General features: G+C 41.0%; 1 protein-coding gene across 3 annotated transcripts in view; it reads left to right on the forward strand.

The window, feature by feature from the left end:
• Window positions 1-21,067, forward strand: part of LOC149175652 (alpha/beta-Hydrolases superfamily protein) — a 229,962-nt gene that overhangs the window by 47,293 nt on the left and 161,602 nt on the right. For all 3 annotated transcript variants that reach the window (XR_016258018.1, XM_089419730.1, XM_089419731.1), the window contains exon 4: window positions 20,014-20,172. Coding sequence is in view for 2 of the 3 variants with exons in the window: in XM_089419730.1 (XP_089275856.1) it covers window positions 20,014-20,172 (159 nt within the window). In the remaining variant the exon portion in view is untranslated. The remainder of the gene's footprint in view (window positions 1-20,013; window positions 20,173-21,067) is intronic.

A 21,067-nucleotide genomic window follows, 5' to 3' on the forward strand; every position in this document is an offset into this window, starting at 1 on the left:
GTGCCACTCACACTGTTGCCACTAAAGTTGACCTTCACTAGGTCCCTCCTTAACTCCTCTTGTTGAAGAGCCGCCCACATCTCCTCCCATGAAGGTAGTTTTTCCCTGCCCAATATGCTTTGGACGAAAAATTTCCATTCATCCGAGACTCCATTCAGAGCTATCCTCACCATCGTGGTTGGCTGACGAGTGGACCCCACTGCAGCAAGTTGGTCTCTAGTGTCCTGAAAACGTTGAAGATAGAGGTTAATCCCTTCTCATTTCTGCTTCAAGGTTCACTGCAACTTTTGCTCTAAATACATCTTCCCCTGTTCGTAAGAGCCTTCATACAGAGAAGACAAGGCCTCCCACATCTCTCGGGTTGTATTCTTGCCTTGCAAGTGTGAGACCACTTGATCTCGAACTCCATCGAGAATGAGCCTCTTTGCCTTCCCCTGCTCGGCCTTGTACTTCTTCTTTTGATCGTTGTCAGCAAGAACAACTACAACACTTTTGACGTAGGCTGCGAGATCATATTCCTTCAGAACAACTAAGATTCTGGTCTTCCATATGACATAGTTGGAGGTTCCGTCCAACCTGTCTTGATCTCTGAGCCCATGTGATGCCATTTCACCCAACTGTCGAACTGACTCCTCTAGTCATTGCTTAGCACTGCTTAGCTGCTCAGCAAGTGAGAAATTCAAACTTTTTGCCGGAAATTTTTGAGGAGAAAATTCCCCTTCTATGTGTCTTCGTTCTTTTCCAGCGGATTTTTGCCACGACAGAAACTGCGCCCTTCAAGCACTGCGTTGAGGCTCCGTGTCACTCCCTCTGCGTCTGTAAACTCACGAACTGGAAATCGTACCTCTCTGTGGTCTCACTCAGAGAGAGATTTCCTCATATCTGCGTCTCGACAAGGACTGCGCAATCCCTTCAAGGGGATTCGAGTTGCTGCCAAGTGCAGCTTTCGGACTCACTGCTTAGCACTAGATCTGCTCTTCCTGTTTCAAAATCAATGCTTTGATACCATGTGAAAATTCCTACACTTTGAAGGAACACCTATTGCAGCAAATCTGAATCTACTTCACCTACTTGATTTTTAAATTACATTAATCAAGTTATTCTTCTGAATATTGAAGCAAATTACTTCTGCAGCCTACACTAATTAAATATTTGATCTCATGAAACAGAAAACAGAGCAAAGAACAAGATACACATGACACTTATTTTTGGACACAATAGTCCCCGGAAAAACCCAATGCAAGAAAACCGGTGCAGCAGCTCTGAGGGTTTTATTATTATGCAGGAGAAATATCTGAATACAAATCTAGGATGCTCATCTAGCAATCCTTTACAGAGAAAATACTAGCGGAAAATCTGAGTGAGTTTTATCTCACTTCACCCGACAGAATTTCGGTCGGTCCGGCACAAGACTGGCTAACCCCGACTATTTCTGCGCTGGTTTTTTGTCAACCCTGCGTCACCTTCTTTGCCCTCTGCGTCAGCTGTTTCGACAGTTCCCTGCAGTTCTCGACAGTTCCGGCAGTCCCGACAGTTCTGGCAGTTCCAGTAGTTCTGGATTCTGCGTGCCAGGCAACTTTTTTGCTCTGCACTGGCCCTTCTGGCTCTGTGTCAGGACTGCATGGGCCTAGACTGGCCGAGCGTCTACTCCCCCGGCTATTGCGCTGCTTCTCTGCAAGCTCTCTCCGCTTCTCTGTTTTGTATTTTCCAGACAATCCTTCTCCCAGATTCTCTCTGCCCCTCAGTTGCAAGATCTCCCCAATTGATTTTCCTCCTGAGAACTTCTCACCTTAGAAAATCGATTTCCTCAATCTCTCTGTGTGTATTTCTAAATGAACCCCCATCTAATCAATGGCTAAGATTAAAACATGACTTGATCCCCCATCTAGATCATTCTCACCCATATTTTGATTAATACCCATTAATATTTTAATTTCGCTAAGTTTACACTTAGGAACCCCATTAAAAATATTAATTATTTTAATAAAATACAATCCCGGTGGAATTTCACCAAACGGTTTCTGGGTTCTTTAGAAGTCACATGCCTTAGCCTCTCCACCAATTTTCAAGGCTAGAGCACTTCCAATACTACCAAAAACTAACACTCTTTCTCTTTGCTAAACAATTGAATAATAATAAGAAGATTTGATTAAAGGGTTTTCGCCACATTGAAGTTTTTCCCTGGCATTGGCCAAATCTTGTGTCCTCTTGTCTTGGCTTGTCTTCTGCATTTGTTTTTATCTTCTATCTGCATTTACTGTCAATGTGATTGCTACTGGAAATAATTGGAAATTGTCATTGGGCTGATAAGGAACATTGAAGTAAATTGTGCTAAAGCATAGAACATACCATTGTTATCTAAAACTAACATTAATTCATTCTTGAGGCCTGCAATTTGACCAATTTTCTTGATTGTGAATAATTTGGATAGAGCCTCAAACATTTCTTGAGCCGAATCTATGTTGGATATATATGGAATGAGGTTGTCCTTTACTCCATTCACTATTAGGTTCATGGCCAATATTTCAGTTTCTCTAAACTTTGCTTTCTCTACTTCAGTTGATTCATCTGTAGGCTTCTTGACATATTCTTCGAACTAGATCCAAAACTTTATTCTTCTTGAGAATGAGATCTATCCTCTTTTTCCATGCCCTGTAGTTGGAGGCTCCTTCTAGTTTGTTTTCTCCCTTCATTGAGTTAGACATAGTTCTTGTAGATAGTAGGCTTATCCCCTTATATGATCCCTTTTCTTGATGACCCTTATTCAACTTCTTAAGATTCCTTATTCTCCTTTCATTAGATCTTCAGGCTTTCTTTTTCTTCCTTTCTTCACCTTAGCTCTAATACCATGTTGGAAAATAAAAATGGTAGAAATATTTTCTCTAGTTGATCATCACTTGTGATTTCCTTGGTTTATTATTATCTTTTTTGTGTTCTTTTTATCTTAGTTCATCAAGCAATTATCAAATCCAAAACATGAAGATCAAGGACACCAAATGTAGGCGCATAGCCAGGGAAAAATCCCTTTATAGGGGAAAACCTAGTCAAGAACTCTTCCTTCAGTAGATTCATATGACAGTGAGAGAACCAAGACCTTAACCAACAGACCCTCCTCCACCAAGTCAACCATTGTTAATTTTTGGTATGTTCTATGCTTAAGAACAATTTACTTCAATTTCCTTATTAGCCCAATATCAATATCCAGTTTAGCAATCACATCAACATGATAGTAAAATGCAGATAGAACATAAACATAAACAGTAGAAGACAAGCCAAGACAAAAGGACACCAGATGTGGCACCAGCCAGGGACAAACCCTAATGCGGGGAAATGCTTGATCAATTCTTCTTATATTCTTCAATAGTTTAGCAGAGAGAGATAGTACAAATTTACAAATCTGATAATTTATGACAGCAGTAGAAAAGCCATAATCATAAAAGTCAACGCTGGTCAAACAGGGCAAAATTCTTCTTCTAAGCAGCTTGGTCAAACCCAGTCAACTTCGGCCTCCAATAACAAATCCAAACAGTCCAAAACAGTTCGAAAATGTCCAGTCAAATCTGGTCAACAGAAGTCAACCCTGCATCCAGCCCTAGGACAATCAATGTAGGGGTCAAACAACCTTGGAATTCATGCCCAGAATTGCAGCCTGCCCAAACAAAATTTCCTCACTCAAATCCGCAGTCAACGCTAGTCAACACAGCCCTAGAAAGCCTCCTTGTAGCTTGGTTAACGCTGGTCAATTCTAGTCAACACAATCAACAGAAAACGTCCTCCTTCGCACGTGTGAGAGAAAGCTGCCAGATTTGCGTACCCAATCAAGTGAGGAGAGAGAGATGTGTTGAGATGAGATGATGAAAGAATGACTCCTCCTTTTATATGTAACGTTGAGGATGAGTTGGGGGTTAAAATACCTGTTTTGTTTGCTGGCCGACCTTGACACTTTGTCAATAATACAAATAAATTCATATCTTCATTTTTACATGTAGGAATCAGATGATCTTTAGATCAATCCTACACCTCTCGGAGAGAGGAATCCAAGAAAAATATCAGCTGCCATAAATAAGATGACCCATGTGGAGTTTGGCCCTAGTTGCTAATTTTAGCACTCCCTCTCAACTAGGGAGAACTCCATACGCTAATCCATCTGCTAGTCGGTACTATCTCTGCCATCAATGCACTGCTCTGCTCTGCTGAACTATAAAGAAGAAGTGATCGAGAATATATCATACCATTCCCTACTGACCCAAAGTCAGTCCCAGATAAAAGAGAGTGTCTCATACCACTCTTACTGACCCGAAGTCAATTCCAGATAAAAGAGTGTCTTATACCACTCTTACTGGCCCGAAGTCAGTTCCAATTGATCCTAGATCAATATCAGTCATCCTAGCATAGGGAGTACATTAGTACACGATGCTTCCATCAGTAGTACTATGGTCTCTATCCTTATTTCCTTACTCATTGGCTAGATGAGAGGTACTTCCCATGAGTCCTAGACTGCATGGGTAGGATGTCTCAGCAGGAGAAGGATGAACCACTCATCCTGCCGACATGTCGCCATGGGGTACCACAGGGGAAGGTTGAACCACTCACCCTGTACACAACAAACCACTAGGGGAAGGCTGAACCACTCACCCTATGGTTGCTCATTGCTCCAAGAAGTACCCCAAGCCCCCAGAGCTCCTAGCGCTCATTGTCCATATCATACAGGACCCTCAGAAGAGGGTCTTTCCACAACTCTAAGTCGTTCTTGAAAGGCTAAGAATTTGACCTTCCCCAGAGGCTTTTGTTAGAATGTCGGCGACTTGCTCATCAGTCCCAATGTGATGGAGCCTTATTGCTCCTCATTGTACCGTGTCCCGGATAAAGTGGTACATGATATCTATGTGCTTGGAGCGATCAGGAAATATGGGATTCTCTAATAATTGGATCCCACTCTGGTTGTCGCAGAGGATCACGGTGGTATCCAACACATGTCCAAACAACTCACTGAAGAGCTTCCTCAACCAGATAGTTTCACAAGAGGCCATACTCACAGTTATCTATTCGGCCTCAATGGTGCTCAAGGCAACTGACTTCTGCTTCCTGCTCATCTAGGATATCGAAGCAGCACCCAAAGAGAAACAACACCCAAAATTGCTCTTGCGATCCACCACACTGCTGGCCCAATCAACATTAGAATAACCATGCAGCCTCACATCTCGGGCAGTGTATCCCAGTCCATGAGTGGTTGTGCCCTGAAGATATCTTAGAAGATTCTTGGCACCAATACAATGTATATGATGAGGCTCAATCATATATTGGCTCAACGTATTAACTGCAAAACATATATCTGGATGGGAGTTCACCAAGAAAATTAGTGCTCCTATGAGTTGACGATACTGAGAAGCATTTCCCAATTCAGGTCTGGCAACAATACCACATAACTTCTTGAAGTCAAGTTCCATCGGGGTAGTCACAGGTTTGCAGTCCACCATCCCAAATCTTTCCAATATCTTCACAACATATTTTCTTTGAGATAGGAAAATTTCTCCTAGCTTTTGCTAGACCTCTAACCCTAGGAAGTAGTGCATCAGTCCTAGGTCCATCTCAAATTCCAAAGTCAACTCCCTCTTACATTTGAGAATGAGAGGGTCTGCACCTTTGAGAAAGAGGTCGTCCACATAAAGTACCATTATGAGGTTTATCATATTCAACCTTAAAGTAAAGGTTTGGATCGGCTTCACTTTTAGTGAATCTCAGCTTCACAGATAGCTATCAATCCTCTCATACCAAGGTCGGGGTGCTTGCTTCAAGTCATAGAGAGCTTTATTCAACCTGCATACATGTGATTCTCGGTCATGAACCTCAGGGTTCCATATAGACTTCCTCTTTAATTGAACCATGCAAGAAAGCAGTCTTGACATCCATCTGATGTAGGTTCCATCCTTGTGAGGTAGCAAGGGCTATGATCGAGCGGATGGTGGTGTATCGGGCAACAGGTGCAAATATCTCATCATAATCTACACCTTCCTTTTGAGAGAAGCCTCGAGCAACAAAGCGAGCCTTGAACTTTTCTACACTTCCATCAACCCATGCTTGATTTTGTAGAGCCACTTGGAGGTGACAACCGATTTGTCCCGGGGTCTAGGAACCACATCCCAGACATCATTCTTCATAATAGACTCGTATTCTTCATTCATAACATCTTTCCATACTTGTTGTTTCATGACTTCTTCAAATGATGAAGGCTCATTTTGAATGATAGTGCTCATGATGGTCAAGTATCCTTGATACCTGTTCGGTTTCTTGCTCTCACAGAAAGTCCCCCTTGGTGCAATATATCTCTTAGCATCTTCGAGAGTCTCCCTAAGCCATGAGGCTCTCATCTTGGAGGAGGAAGGCTCTTGAGGAGGAGGATCAATAGGATCCATAGGTTCATCAACATTAGGCATCGTCTCGTCCTCTTTTTCACCCTGTTTTCCCGTGTCTGCTTCTTTGGCCTTCCTTGGGATAGGAAGGTTGTTGATGTTGCTGAGGGCCATATCTTTATCAAAGGTGACATCATGACTTATTTCAACTTCCCTTTGACCAACCACATAAATTCTATAGCCCTTAGAATTTTCGCTATAGCCCACAAAGATTCCTTTCATTCCCGATGCACTCAATTTGCTTCTTTCCTCTTTTGGCACATGAAAATATACGAGACTTGCAAAATTTCTAAAATGAGAGACATCAAGTTTCTTACAAGTGAATATTTCTTCGGGAATCTTGGGGTCCAATGCTTGATGAGGGCATCGGTTTTGAACATACACGGTGGTATTTGCAGCTTCAGCCCATAGAAGCTTCGGAAGCCCTTGATCATGAAGCATGGCACGAACAACTTCTCCAATAGTATGATTATTCCTTTTAGCCACACCATTCTACTCAGGAGTGTATGGTGTTGTAGTCTCCCTCTTAATGCTAGCTTCTCTACAATAATCATGGAATTCATTTGATTTGTACTCAGTCCCATTATCAATCCTTAATATATTGATTCTCTTCTCGGATTGGTTTTCGATCATGGCTTTGAAGTGACGGAACCAGGTGAACACTTCATCCTTATTTTTGAAGAAGTAGATCCAGGTCTTGCGAGAATAGTCATCTGTAAAGGTGAGATAAGATAAGTATACTTCCAAAGAGTTTACGGGCATCATACCAGATATGTCGGAGTGGATCAACTGCAATATATCTGTGGTCTTGCTATTACTTGAGGGGAATGGTCCCCTTGTAAGTTTTCCTTCGGCACATCTTGGACATACACCTTCATGCTCTACTTTGAACTTGGGCATACCTGTCACCATCTGTCTTACATCGGGAAGAGCCTTATAATGAAGATGGGAAAACCTTCAGTGCCATAGTTCAGATTGTAGAGATGTGTCGCAAGACATGGTTCCCAATGGACTTCCTCCAACTTGATACAAAGTGTCAACCTTGAACCCAAGAGTAAAAGCATCTTTAAAATTCCTTTTCCAAACACGTACCTTTCCATCGATGAATGCCACCTTATATCCTTTTTCTTCCATTGCTGAAATGGACACCAGGATCTTCTTGAGATTAGGTACATATAAAACTTCTTGTAAATGAATCGTGTTACCTTGATTCAATTGAAGGGTAACATTCCTACTCCCTTCACGGGATAGGTGGCATTGTCTCCAAGATTAATTCCAAGTTTGTCTCCGTCTCTATCAGATTAGAGAGAGCTTCCTTGTATCCGGTGAAGTGCCTTGAGGCACCACTATCAATTAGCCAATTCCCCAAAGAGTCCGGAGGAGAGGTAGTGGAGAGGGCCGATATAAGATAGTACTCCTTTTGCTTATTGTTAACAATATTTGATTCTTCATACGTGGAGTTCCTTGCTTTCTTGGAGGGTTGACCATTTCCATGATGTCCCGCATTCCTTTTTCCTTTGCCATTGAACCTACTATTGCTTTGATTGTTGTTGAAGTTGCCCCTGGAATGATTGTGATTATCATCATGTGATGTGTCCCTTCTATTTGGACACTCCCTTGCATAGTGGCCAAACTTATTGCAAACAAAGCACCTGCCCTTCTTTCCACCCTTAGATCCAGGCTTTCCATTGAAATGACCTTTAGACCCTGCATTGTTTCTCCTTTTGGAATGAGCGGAGAAAGCAGTGGGGTTGCTTCTATTAGAAGGCATTTCTTGCTCCACCATTCTTGTTTCTTCTTGAATCCATCTCAACATCAATTCTTCAAACCTCGGAATTTGATCATTATTGAGAATAGTGGTTCTAAATATATACCACTCGGGTGGGAGTCCTCCAAGGGTAGTGATAGTTAGTTCCCTGTCAGGAATGACGTCTCCAATCGAAAGTAGATCATCTTGATCTCAGTGATCCTTAAGAAGTAGGACTCAGTATCCTCGTCCTTGCCCTTCTTAACATCTTTCAACTTATTTTTGAGAAATAAAATTTGATTTGCATCACTAACATTGAACATGTTGACCAACGTGTCATAGATCTCCTTGGAGGTGTTCAAAACGAAGAGATAGGCCAGCAGACGTTTGTCAATGGAATCTTTGATAATCTTCTTCGCTTTGACTTTAGCTTTATTGTATTTGGTTTTCGCAGCAACCGGTGAATTTGAAGAAGGCTTAGGGATTTTCCCCTTCACATAGTCCAACATTTCTTGTTCTTCCAATGTCAGATCAAGAGACATTTTCCATCCATGATAGTCAGAGTTTTCACGAAGCTTGTCTTCAGCTGTGAAGTGGGATGAGGAACCCATTGAGCCTTTTTTCCTTGTCCAACTGTCTTCGATGATTGCTCTTTCACTGTCGCTTGGGCTTTGTCTTCATGTCAGCTCTGATACCATGCTAATTTTTGGTATGTTCTATGCTTAAGAGCAATTTACTTGAATTTCTTTATTAGCCCAATATTAATATCCAATTTAGCAATCAAATCAACATGATAGTAAAATGCAGATAGAACATAAGCGTAAACAGTAGAAGACAAGCCAAGACAAGAGGACACAAGATGTGGCACCAACCAGGGACAAACCCCAATGTGGGGAAACCCTTGATCAATTCTTCTTATATTCTTCAATAATTCAGCAAAGAGAGATAGTACAAATTTACAAATTTGATAATTTATGACAGCAACAGAAAAGCCCTAACCAGAAAAGTCAACGCTGGTCAAACATGGCAGAATTCTTCTTCTAAGCAACGTGGTCAAACCCAATTAACTTTGGTTTCCGAAAGCAAACCCAAACAGACCAAAATAGTTTGAAAATGTCTAGTGAAATCTGGTCAACAAAAGTCAACCTTGCAGCCAACTCTAGGACAGTCAACGCAGGGGTCAAACAACCTTGGAATTCATGCCCAGAATTGCGGCTTGCCCAAACAGAATTTCCTCACTGAAATCCGCAGTCAATGCAACCCTAGAAAGCCTCCCTGCAGCTTGGTCAACGCTAGTCAATGCTGGTCAACGCAGTGAAAAAAAAATGTCCTCCTTCGCAAGTGTGAGAGAAAGCTGCCAGATTTGCGTACCCAATCAAGTGAGGAGAGAGAGATGTGTTGGGATGAGATGATGAAAGAATGACTTGAGGTCTCCTCCTTTTATATGCAACGTTGAGGATGAGTTGGGGGTTAAAATGTGTGTTTTGCTTGCTGGCCAACTTTGACAATTTGTCAATAATACAAATAAATTCATATCTTCATTTTTACATGTCGGAATCGGATGATCATTAGATCAATCCTACACCTCTCAGAGAGAGGAATCCAAGAAAAATATCAACTGCCATAAATAAGATGACCCATGTGGTGTTTGGCCCTAGTTGCCAATTTTAGCAACCTTTCAATGAAATACAACAGCCTCTAATAATCTCTTCTTGTCCAGCAGCATCAGCCTAGCATCAACCTAGAAATTTCGGCCCAACTTCACCAACAACTTTAGAATTTCGGCCTCCCCAACAATTGCAGAATTTCGGCCCCTCTAGCAGCTTCACAACTTCGACCTTGATGCATCAGCTTCACAACTTCGACCTTGATGCATCAGCTTCACAACTTCGACCTTGATGTAGCAGCTTCACAACTTCGTCCTTGATGCAACAACTTCACAACTTCGACCTTGACGCAACAACTTCTGAATTTCGTTGCACATGAGAGAGAGAGGCAGAGACCCAAAAACTTCGATTCCAACTTCCTTCTTGAACTTCACGCTTTTTTTGCTTCCTAGCTACTGCAATTCGAACTTGTGTGGGATGTCCTTCAAATGAGTCGAGACGCTGCTCATTTATAGTCATCTTAGGTGATCGAATTATTCTAATGAATCTGACTTGGTGGAGGAGGCCTAATTGACCTAGTTGTTGGAATTTCTAAGTCTATCTGTTAGAAATCCTTCCTGTACTTTCTGATTTATTTCTTCCTACTTGTTTTGTTAATTAACAAGTTATTTACCATGTAAATACTGAAAATAAATACAAGTACAGTCTCAACACATACAGATCATCAACTGAAGGAAAAACAAGCACACAATTGACACCTTTTTTTTTGGACTAATGTCCTCGGAAAAACCCAATGCGGGAAAACCGGTGTAGCTATCTGAGGGTTTTATTATTAAGCAGTTTCAGAATACAATCTGGGTGGCAGAAATGGCTCACCCAACAGAGAATGCCCTTGGCAGTAGTACCTCTCAATTGGAGACAGATATCAGTCCCAATCTGCCCCACGAAATCTCCCAGTGTCAGCGTCTAGGTCCAGCATCAGCCTCTCTAGGCTGTGTCAGCCTCTAGGCCCAACATCAGCCTCTCTAGCCCAACGTTAGCCCAACTAGCCCAGCGTCAGCCTCTGGAGCCTTTGCATCAGCCTCTAGAGACTAGAGCCTCTGTGTCGCCCACGCTGGCTCTTTCTGGCACTGTGCAACTCCTGGCTGCCTCTGCGTGACCTCTAGCTAGCTCTACGTCAACCCTCTCCTGACTTCTGGGCTGATGCTCTCGGTACCCTCTTTGCCTCTCTGCTTCTATATTCACTGCCCCTCAGCTGCAACTCAGATCACTCCTTCGATTTCCTCAGCAAGCCCTGCCTCAGAACATCGAATTCTTGATCAACTCAGTGTGTTCTCCAAGTGACCCTCAAGCCTCTTATAATTTTCTCGTTGACAATTCAATGGCCGAGATTAAGTCCCTAATCAATGGCTAAGATTAGATCTAGATTGATCCATGACTTTTGGACCGTTCTAACTCAGTTTTATATTAATTCACATTAATATTTTATTTTCCCTAAGTTTAGACTTAAGGACTTCATTAAAAGTATTAATTATTTTAATATCTCCGAAACTAGTTAGATTCTGCCCAAAGCATTTCTGGGTATTGGAGATCTCATGTACTTAAGCCTCTCCACCAGTTTTCATGGTTAGAGCACATCTGATGCTACCCCAAATCAACACTCCCTCTTAGCGAGGCATGTGCTCTAGTAATACTCCTCACTGAGTATCACCATGATCATCTGGCATCAGTCCCTGTGCTGATGCCCAACATCCTCTGCACTGCTGCATCATGTACTGCTACCCATGGCCCTGCCACTGCCATTGATGCACCTATACGGCAGCTCCATGTGCATTCGTGCTGCTGCCCATGGCCCTGCCACTACTGCTGCTGCATCTGCACCAGTGTTGTAGGAAATGCCCCCCCTCCTTGGATCAAAACCTCGATCTGCGATCCGTACAGATGCGTGGGGGAAGCGCCGTTTGAAGCGTGTTTCGCGAAAACTGAAACGTGCTTCGGGCTGATAAACACTCTTCCTGGAAATTTTCAAAGCGTGTGACCGAAACACGTTTCGAATTTTCCGAAACGCTCTTCGTACGATGATTTGGACGTACGAAGCGTCACACTTCGGAGTACGAAACGTACGAATCGCGAGCTTCCTCTGTGTTTTTTTTTGTATGAATTTTTTGAGAGATTCCAGAATGATGATGATCGTGTTGAGATGCCACCCCCATCTGGTCCCTTGGTTCCTAGGTTCCATGGTTCAACACCAACAACAGGGGGTTTGTCTTCATCAGTTTCAGTGCCACAACTTCCACAGGCACCATCTTCTTCATTGCCACCATGTGGAGGCCCTTCGCCATGTTCTGTTTGTGGTGGAAGGAGGAGAGATTAGTAGATATATTCACAATTTACCACTTTTGTCATAGATTAATCATTAGACTTGTAGGCTTGTGAATTTGAACCTTTTTGTCTTGGCGGTGACCAAGTGACCTATTTTGTAAACATTATTATTTGAATTTTGGACATGACAAATGTTGACAGTTGCTCACTTGCTAGATAAATCATAATATGCTTAAATGTTTTATGTTTTTAATATGCTTAAAAATTTGATGTATGTTTGTAATTGCTAGAATATAGATGGTTGATGCTCGAATAATTAATCATTGATGTACATACTAGTAACTACAATGGAATCATGGATGCCATATCTATCTTTATTTATGCAAAAATATGCATGTTTTCATGTCTTCTACAACTAATTTGGTATTTGGGATGTTTGTTTTGAATATAAATGCAAAAAAAATATAAAAAAATAATATATATATATATATATATATAGTAGACGCTTTTGCAGACGCTTCACTTCCTAGATTTTTGGAAAATGACGCTTTTGCATCCTCGCTTCTAAAAAACGTCCCCATTTCGTCCCTGCTTCGTGCAACATTGATCTGCACCATGATGCTTCATTGCGTTGCCCATAGCATTGCCGTTGCTAACTGCTGCACTGCAACTCAGTTACTGAGAAGTAAGTAACTGATCACCCAACTTTGACATCTCTGTCAGGCTAAAAACACTCCCAATGCTGAAGCTCCCTTTGTCATTGACATGTGCTCCCTCTCTAATCTTTGCACTGCTGCAACAACTTTGTGCATCTCACATTGCTGCCTCACGCTGTCCTAGGACTCCTGCACTGTATCTCCCTCTGTTGCTCCATCTGCATTCGTCTCTACCGACATCCGTTAGTCCTACTACTCCTCTTCAGGGCTCTCGTAGCAAGGTATAATTCAAGAGGTTGAGTACCTTGAGGACCCTACCCCTCATCCCCTGTAGTCTGTCTGACTACAGCTCGATGTCTTCCCACTTCCTCTCAAGTGGCTCATGAGCACTCATGGCACACAGAACAGACAGGATCCTGACCTTCCAGATGACAAAGTTGGATGCCTCATCCAGTCTGTCCTGATCTCTCAGCCCATTCATGGCCATCTCTCTGCTCTTCTTTCGACTCTTCCGAGTCTCTCTACTTCCCTCCTGGAAGTTCTCACTGTGACTCCCTCTAAGCCTCAATTTCCTTCCTGGAAACGCTCTGCCAATGTCGAGATGCCCTCACTCTGATCCTTAGTGCAGTGACACCACTGATCTAGATTTCTTGGCTAGAAATCCTCGGCAACAACTCCCTCCTCCTTGGTCTTGCCCTGTTAGGTATTGTTATGACCACAGTACCCCACCAGCTTCACTCTGCAACTTACCCACAACCTCCTATGCCCGAGCAAACTGAAGGTTAGAGCCTCTAGGTTCTGCGCGATCCTGGCACCAACAAAATCCGCACCTCCTGGCCACGGGCGTCAATCCTTCTTGACTGTGAAAGATGACTGCGCACTGCGTAGTTCTGGTCTGATCCTCTCTAACATTGCGCTGATCCTCTTCCCGACTCGAACTAATGACACAGGCACTGCGTCACCCCTTCCTTGCTGCTTTTCCGCTAGGAACAACTTCTGTCACTCGGACAACTATTTCTGCTGCTGCTGCTCTGCTCGGCTGATGCCCTTAGTTATACTGTTATCTGCAACCACCCTCTGATACCATGTTGGAATTTCTAAGTCTATCTGTTACAAATCCCTCCTGTACTTTCTGATTTATTTCTTCCTACTTGTTCTGTTAATTAACAAGTTATTTACCATGTAAATACTGAAAATAAATACAAGTACAGTCTCAACACATACAAATCATCAATTGAAGGAAAAACATGCACACAAGTGACACCGTTATTTTTGGACTAATGTCCCTAGAAAAACCCAATGCGGGAAAACTGGTTCAACTATCTGAGGGTTTTATTATTAAGCAGTTTCAGAATACAATACGGGTGCCAGAAATGGCTCACCCAACAGAGAATGCCCTCAGTAGTAGTACCTCTCAGTCGGAGATAGAAATCAGCCCCACGAAATCTCGCACCATCAGCCTTTAGGGTTTGCATCACCCTCTCTGGCCCAGCGTCAACCCAACAAGACCAACGTCAGCCTCTGGAGCCTCTGCGTCTCCCACGCTGGCTCTTTTTGGCATTACGCAACTCCTAGTTGCCTTTGCGTGGCCTCTGGTTGCCTGTGCGTGGCCTCTCGCTGGCTCTGCATCAACCCTCTCCCGACTTCTGCATTTATATTTCTGATCTCTGCTTCTGTATTCACTTCCCCTCAGTTGCAACTCAGATCACTACTTCGATTTCCTCAGCAAGCCTTGCCCCAGAAAATTGAATTCTTGATCAACTCGGTGTGTTCTCCAAGTGACCCTTAAGTCTCCTCTTATACTTTTCTTGTTGATAATTCAACGACTGAGATTAAGTCCCTAATCAACGACTAAGATTAGATCTGGCTTGATCCATGAATTTTGGACCATTTTAACTCAATTTTATATTAATTCACATTAATATTTTATTTTCTCTAAGTTTAGACTTAGGGACTTCATTAAAAATATTAATTATTTTAATATCTCCCAAACTAGTTCGATTCTGCCCAAACCATCTCTAGGTATTGGAGATCTCATGTGCTTTAGCCTCTCCACCAATTTTCGTGGCTAGAGCACATCTGATGCTACCCCAAATCAACACTAATTTACATTAAAGTAATTTTCTTTGTTGATAAATAATTCCCGAGAAGGGTTCTTTACATTGTGACATGGACAAGGACACGACATAAACCCTAGAAGTCTTCAATGGAGATTTTGACCTAAAAACAGTTGACCCAAGCATGAAACCCATGCTTTAATAAGCCAATTTATTCAATAATAAAATTTCTTTTTCTTTCTTTTGACAAATACATTTCAAATATAATTATGAAGACTGACACTAGTTACATTCTTTAATAGCTACTAGGTTCCAAGTGTGAGGTAGTAGGATCTAAAATTCATGATTTGAGGGTTGGCCCTCAAATCTTCATCAATAGTTCTTTGTGGTCCCAAAATCTAGTTGGGGCACCACAAAGGGGTCTTCATGAGTCTCCAACTGCTCATAATCTCCATCTTTGCTCCAACGATGAGGGCTTTCCAAGTGCTACTAGTCCTCCCAATTCTCTGAAGGCGAGACCATCCTCATTTGGGCCCTTGTTCAGCTACCGTCCCTCATATGGTGCTAAGGCTACCTTGGAGGTAGGTTGGGTCTAGGTTTATCATCTTGAAGAATCATTAAATTTACTCCAAAGAGGTAGAACGTCTTGGGTGCAGGAGGTGCCTAGGGTCATGTAGGATGTACTACTGCTGCTTGGAGGCCCAAGGCTCTCAACGCTTAACCTGTGAGTGCGAAAATACTTATCTAATGGCCTGGGTACCTGCGGGTAAGGTGCCATAGTCTTCACGAGCCAACACATAATAACACGATCGACGCACACACCCAACCTCATTTATTGCCAATTGCGTAGAGCCTATCTGTGAGTAACCCTCCTTGGATATATCCTCAGCTTTCCTGTGGCGGGCTTCCCAACCTTCCGCAAGTATTAGGACATCTTATTTTTCCATAATATTCATCACCGTCGTCACAAAAATTGCAAATACCATCATTGAATTGTGATGACGACATTAGAATTGGTGCATGCCCAGTGTTCGTGCAATAAAATTTGTCTTTCGGACAGGCAGATGTTCTTGCGTGAACTTGGGATTTGGGCGCCATCCAAATAATTTTCTGCCCCTGCTTGCCTTTTCTTTATGTATTGGCCTTGAGACAAGGGTAAAATTCTCAAAACTGATATTGAACTCTCAGACAATGTTGGATGGTGGAGATTAAAAATTCAAAACATTCAGAATCATACCAGGTTGAGAATAGAAAACGATCATGTCTTAAAAGAACATGAAAATTGATTTTTGGTCTTATGAATTTTGAGTCAAGCCTCAATATTTTGCTTCTTCAAAAGTTCACGCTTTAAACAATTCTTGAATAGGTTGAAATTATGAGATCTCTCTTCGAAAACTGCTCATTAGTTTTCTGCTAAGTTGCACTGAAACAGATACGGATACGGATATGGGGTTCGAAACAGATATGACAAATTTTCAAAATATCAGGATACGATATGGCAAGGAAATGACATACATACATATATATATATATATATATATATATATATATATATATATATATCATATTACCATTCATCTTTTAGAATCTAGAATCTATATCTAAACATGCATAGGCATCGTCATGAGTTCAACATAAACAAATCATCATCATCAATTCAGCATAAACATTGTCATCATCATTAATAATGTAATAAAAAATGCTACAACCTTTGTGCTTTCGGGTCCAATTCCTTCAAAGAACGTGTCATGCATGGCAGATAATATCTATCTTCCTTGCATGACAATTAAAAGGCCCATGGGATCATTGGGATATTCCATCAAGACCTATTTGAACATTTCAATCTTCTCAATGTCAATTTGGTCTCATGACTATATGCAGACACAAGATTGGCTAGAGAAGATTTGTTATATTGGAGGGATTTATGAAATCAAGAGCAAAATCAATGACAATTTACAAAACCTTAACCAAAATGAAAATTAATCGCTCAAATAAATCTCTTTATGAAGACATTCATCAAACCCTTTTATTTGCATTTTTGAACATCTATCTTTTTCTTAGTAAGAATCCTTGATATTATATGGAGTGTCGTTGTTTCTAAAGATTTAGAAAAGACTTTATGAGACTCTGTTTATAGTGAGTTTATTTGCAAATCCAATTTCTTCATTTTTATTATTTATTTTTAACATTTTAAGGGTGGATTCTCATCACAATTTTCGTGGATCCGTTTCCGGAAATCCGGAAACGGATCCAAAAAAATTTAAATCCCTTGGAAACGTATCCAATTCCAAATCTAAAGTTTCCGATTTTTTGAAACGACACAAAAACGTTTTTACAACGTTTCGGACAAGAATCGTATCCGTTTATATATCGGAAACGGGGATCCGCGTTTCTGGAAAATTCTTCAGGAGTTCCGGTAACTTAGGTTTTTTGTTGTTCCAATGACTTTCTACTTGGGCTTGAAGTTGTATTGATTATTGTCATAAGGCAAAGTTTGATCATATTTTCTCTAGATGGCTGAGTCAATATTGGTCATAGCGATCCTATAAGAAAATGTGGCCTTTGCAATATTCCTTTGATAAAAAAAATATATGTAAAAAACACTCCATGACACCCAATGATATATATTATAATCTGACTGAATGCTGAATACAAATTACATCAACTTGTTGTTTTACAAGGTTATAATGGGACAAAACTCGCTGTTGTTTTTGTGTGAAGAAGGCTGATTGTAATCCTCTCATGTGAAAGAATTTGCTATAGGTACCCCTGCTAGGAGAAGGGGTAATAGGGTGCATAGCTTAGGAGCCCAAGCTTGATTTTGAGATTTTCTATTTTCCATGTGAGTCAGTTTATTGCTCATTAGGGTGGGGACAATACAAGGGTTCTTTTTATAGATGAAGCTTCACATGCTTGAGGAACTGGGTGATGGCTAATGAGGGGGGTAGAGCTCATGCTAGGCTTTTGTGCATGCGTTAATCAAATGTCCCAACCATCTTTTGCAGTTTATTTTTTTATTTCATGGTGGCTTGCTTATGCTTTTATCTTTCTTTTAGCCACATCAAATTAAGGCATATTTTTTCAGGCCTAGATTCAAGGATGAGGATGAAAAGGTGCCAATCACAATGACCGATGATCACCAGCCCAAAGAATGCAGATAAATAAGGGGCAAGATGGAAAGTGGTATGGAATATCTTGGACATGCTACTTCAGTTAGAGCCTCCCTAGTATTGCCCTTTCTAAAACCCTAAGGCCTTAGAAGAGGTCCCACTAGATTGGAGTCAAAGATGAGCCTCCTAGGTGAAGTGAGGGAACAAGAATATAGTCAAGATCAGTCAATCATCAAGTTTTCCCCTTGATCCATACTAGTATGCCCATAATATTAAGTGAAAGCACATGATTGCAAAATTATTAAAGTACTTGCTGATGGAAGACCCACTTTCCTTTAAGAAGGAATGCCAGATGGGAGAGAGAAATTTGAGAGCAAGAAGTGGAGGATCATGGCATCATATTATTTGCTGATCATATAGGATTCCTGGTTGGCTGGCTGTCCAAGGAGGAGAAAAGTTTTCTCCTATGGGTTACATACTCTTTGGTGGGTAACAATCACCAAATCATTGAATAGGACTAATGAGTCCATTGATTATGCTTATGCATGTATAAGAATGATGGGTATCACGTCAAACCATTTACTTGAGGAAAATGATAGTGCTAGTTAACATAATGTGTCATCAGCTGCTTAGAAATCAAACATGCCACCAGATTCAAAACAACTCATTCATTATAAAAGAAACATCTCATTTCTCGTCACCATGCAATGATTTACAACAGATTTAGGACAAGTTTAGATGAGATTCCATGCATTTAAGCATTTTTCAATTTAGAGACATCAAACCATCATTGGACCACCATGAAACATTGAGTATTGATATATTTAGAGCATGCCCAGTGTGCCAATTGTTAAGTGAAGTTTGCCTTGCCATTATCACTGTTTCATATTAGATTTTGGAATAGTAATTAACTTCTCATTCAACCATCAGCATGGATTCAGTCAATGGATTTAAAACCATAAAATTGTCAACCAAGTGGGGAAAAGGAAGGGTGATCTGGGAAGAGTACAGTAGACAATCACCTTTACAAGGCTAGAAACTGAGTGGTCCCATAAATCATGGGTCCTAATAGATCCACTTCCATGATGCCCACATACCACCTCAGGACATAAAGATGCCCATCAAAGCAGGGAGTTGTCGCCCACCAAAGGGATGTCAGCAGTGCCACAAAACCAAGCACCATTGAAATGAAGCTAACAAGACTAGCCATCTGCCCACACCACTGGGGATCTAGGACACTCTCTCACCCAAGAACATCCCACAGGGCTAATAGATGGCTTTTGACTTGCATTCCTTTGGCTGACAATAGTGCTGCCAGAAAATGAAAGTGCTCATATGTACCCCTGATAAATGAGGGGCAACAGGCTCCAAAGCTTGGGTCCATATAATGTGCTTGGTGCATAGAAAAACCTCCCGCACTAGAGATTCCATAATTTATCATTAATTTGACGGAGAAGGAGAACTGTATTGAGTGTTTCTAGATAGAGCCATTGTGAAAGTGCCCAGATGTTAGGTTTTCTTGCCTCTCGCATCGCTTCTATGGACCTCTGAAGCTACTCCATTTGTCAGCATGGAAGCCCTAATCCAAACAAATCTTCTTATATAGCTTTAAAAATTTGTCCTGAATTATTCATCGCAAAGAATTAGTCGCCGAGGAAGAAAAGTAGTTTTTATGTAACCTCCAATCTTAATTCAGGTTGGAATTTATTATTTTTTTGAAAATGCTTCTTATACTACAGAAGTATCATTGAGTTTGAACAATTAATTCTCACCTTCTATGTAGCATCAATTATCATGAAATAATTCTGACCTTCTCTGTCAGATGAGAAACATTGGAATTTGTTATTGATATTTAATGATAAGAATGTTCAAAATTCTACAGTTTGTATGCTGTGCTGAAGTTTGTATACTAGTATCTGGAAATCAGTTTTCGAATCAGCCATAACTGGTTATAATATATGCTTTTTTGACTCTTGTTTGCAATTTCATTCTAACATCAATAGCCAGTTTATCTTTATTATTTGTATGGTGTTATAATAAAACATATGGCCAATTGCAAACTTTTTAGTCTAATTCGTGACTATAATTTGAATATGATTAACAGAATGATGGCATCATGGCACCAAATTTCTCTGTTCCACGGAATACAATAGAAGAGAATCCATTCACAAGTCTTCTAATATATTCTTCAATTCGAACTGAATATGCCAGTGCAAGTGGGAAGAATGCTACAATACAGTGGTGTGACAATCTTGTGATAGAGGTAATTGATCAATTTCTTGATAGTCTATCTGTCTTGTCCTTTTGTTCTGTTTTAATATATAATTTTGAAAATATTTTAAATTGCATGGAAACAAGCTATTATTTGCAGTTCTCTGAGTTGAGCCTAATTACGTGCAAGGTTTGAATGAATTCTTGAGTTTCAAGTTGAACTGTTTTGTATATGTTATTCTTCGAAGTTCGTCAGTTCCCAGTTTTTGCTGAGTTCTGCGAATTAAAACTGATGCTTATAGGGCTGGATCCTTATGAAATGGTCCTAGATGTCATATCAAGATTTCATAAGATGTAGCTGGCTCTTGTTAATGAACAACTAAGAGAGAGATTAGTAACTGTCCTATTGGGATTATGCTCAACTTTAGTTTTGTGGCTGTTACCCACCATATTGGCTGGGTGCTGTCAAAGGAAGTTTTTTGGCATACTCTGCAAAATTTATGAGACCTCTGGAGAAATTTCTATCATTAGTATGAGTGCAGCTGTGTGTAGGAAGGATTGTGTGGCCCAAGATCTTTTGTTTGGGAAGATAATGTGTGCCCTAACTTTTATCTTCTTTACACCTGTCTGGATGGTTCGTTTTTCATCATCATGTGCCCAGCTAACTGTGGATGGAACCTAGAGATCCAGCAGTGTGGTGATGGTGCTACAGCGTCATTTTAGATGGCTGTAACAGCCCTTACATCAGATATTAGGTGGCAAAATGAGAATGATAAGTGTGGGTCAAGTTAACCATACCCTGAGACAGGAGAATGTAATATAACAGCTTATGCTTCGATCTCATGCCAAATGCCATACAGCAGTAGCTGTGGATGACTCTAGCGAAGCCCATAAGTCTCCTGTTAAATTATGCAACTAGATTCAAATTCCACTTTGGACAGCTCATT

Source organism: Pinus tabuliformis, chromosome 4_1, assembly GCF_031772625.1.
Source record: "Pinus tabuliformis cultivar Carrire ecotype Pingquan chromosome 4_1, CPIR1, whole genome shotgun sequence".
In the NCBI taxonomy this organism is placed as follows: Eukaryota; Viridiplantae; Streptophyta; class Pinopsida; order Pinales; family Pinaceae; genus Pinus; species Pinus tabuliformis.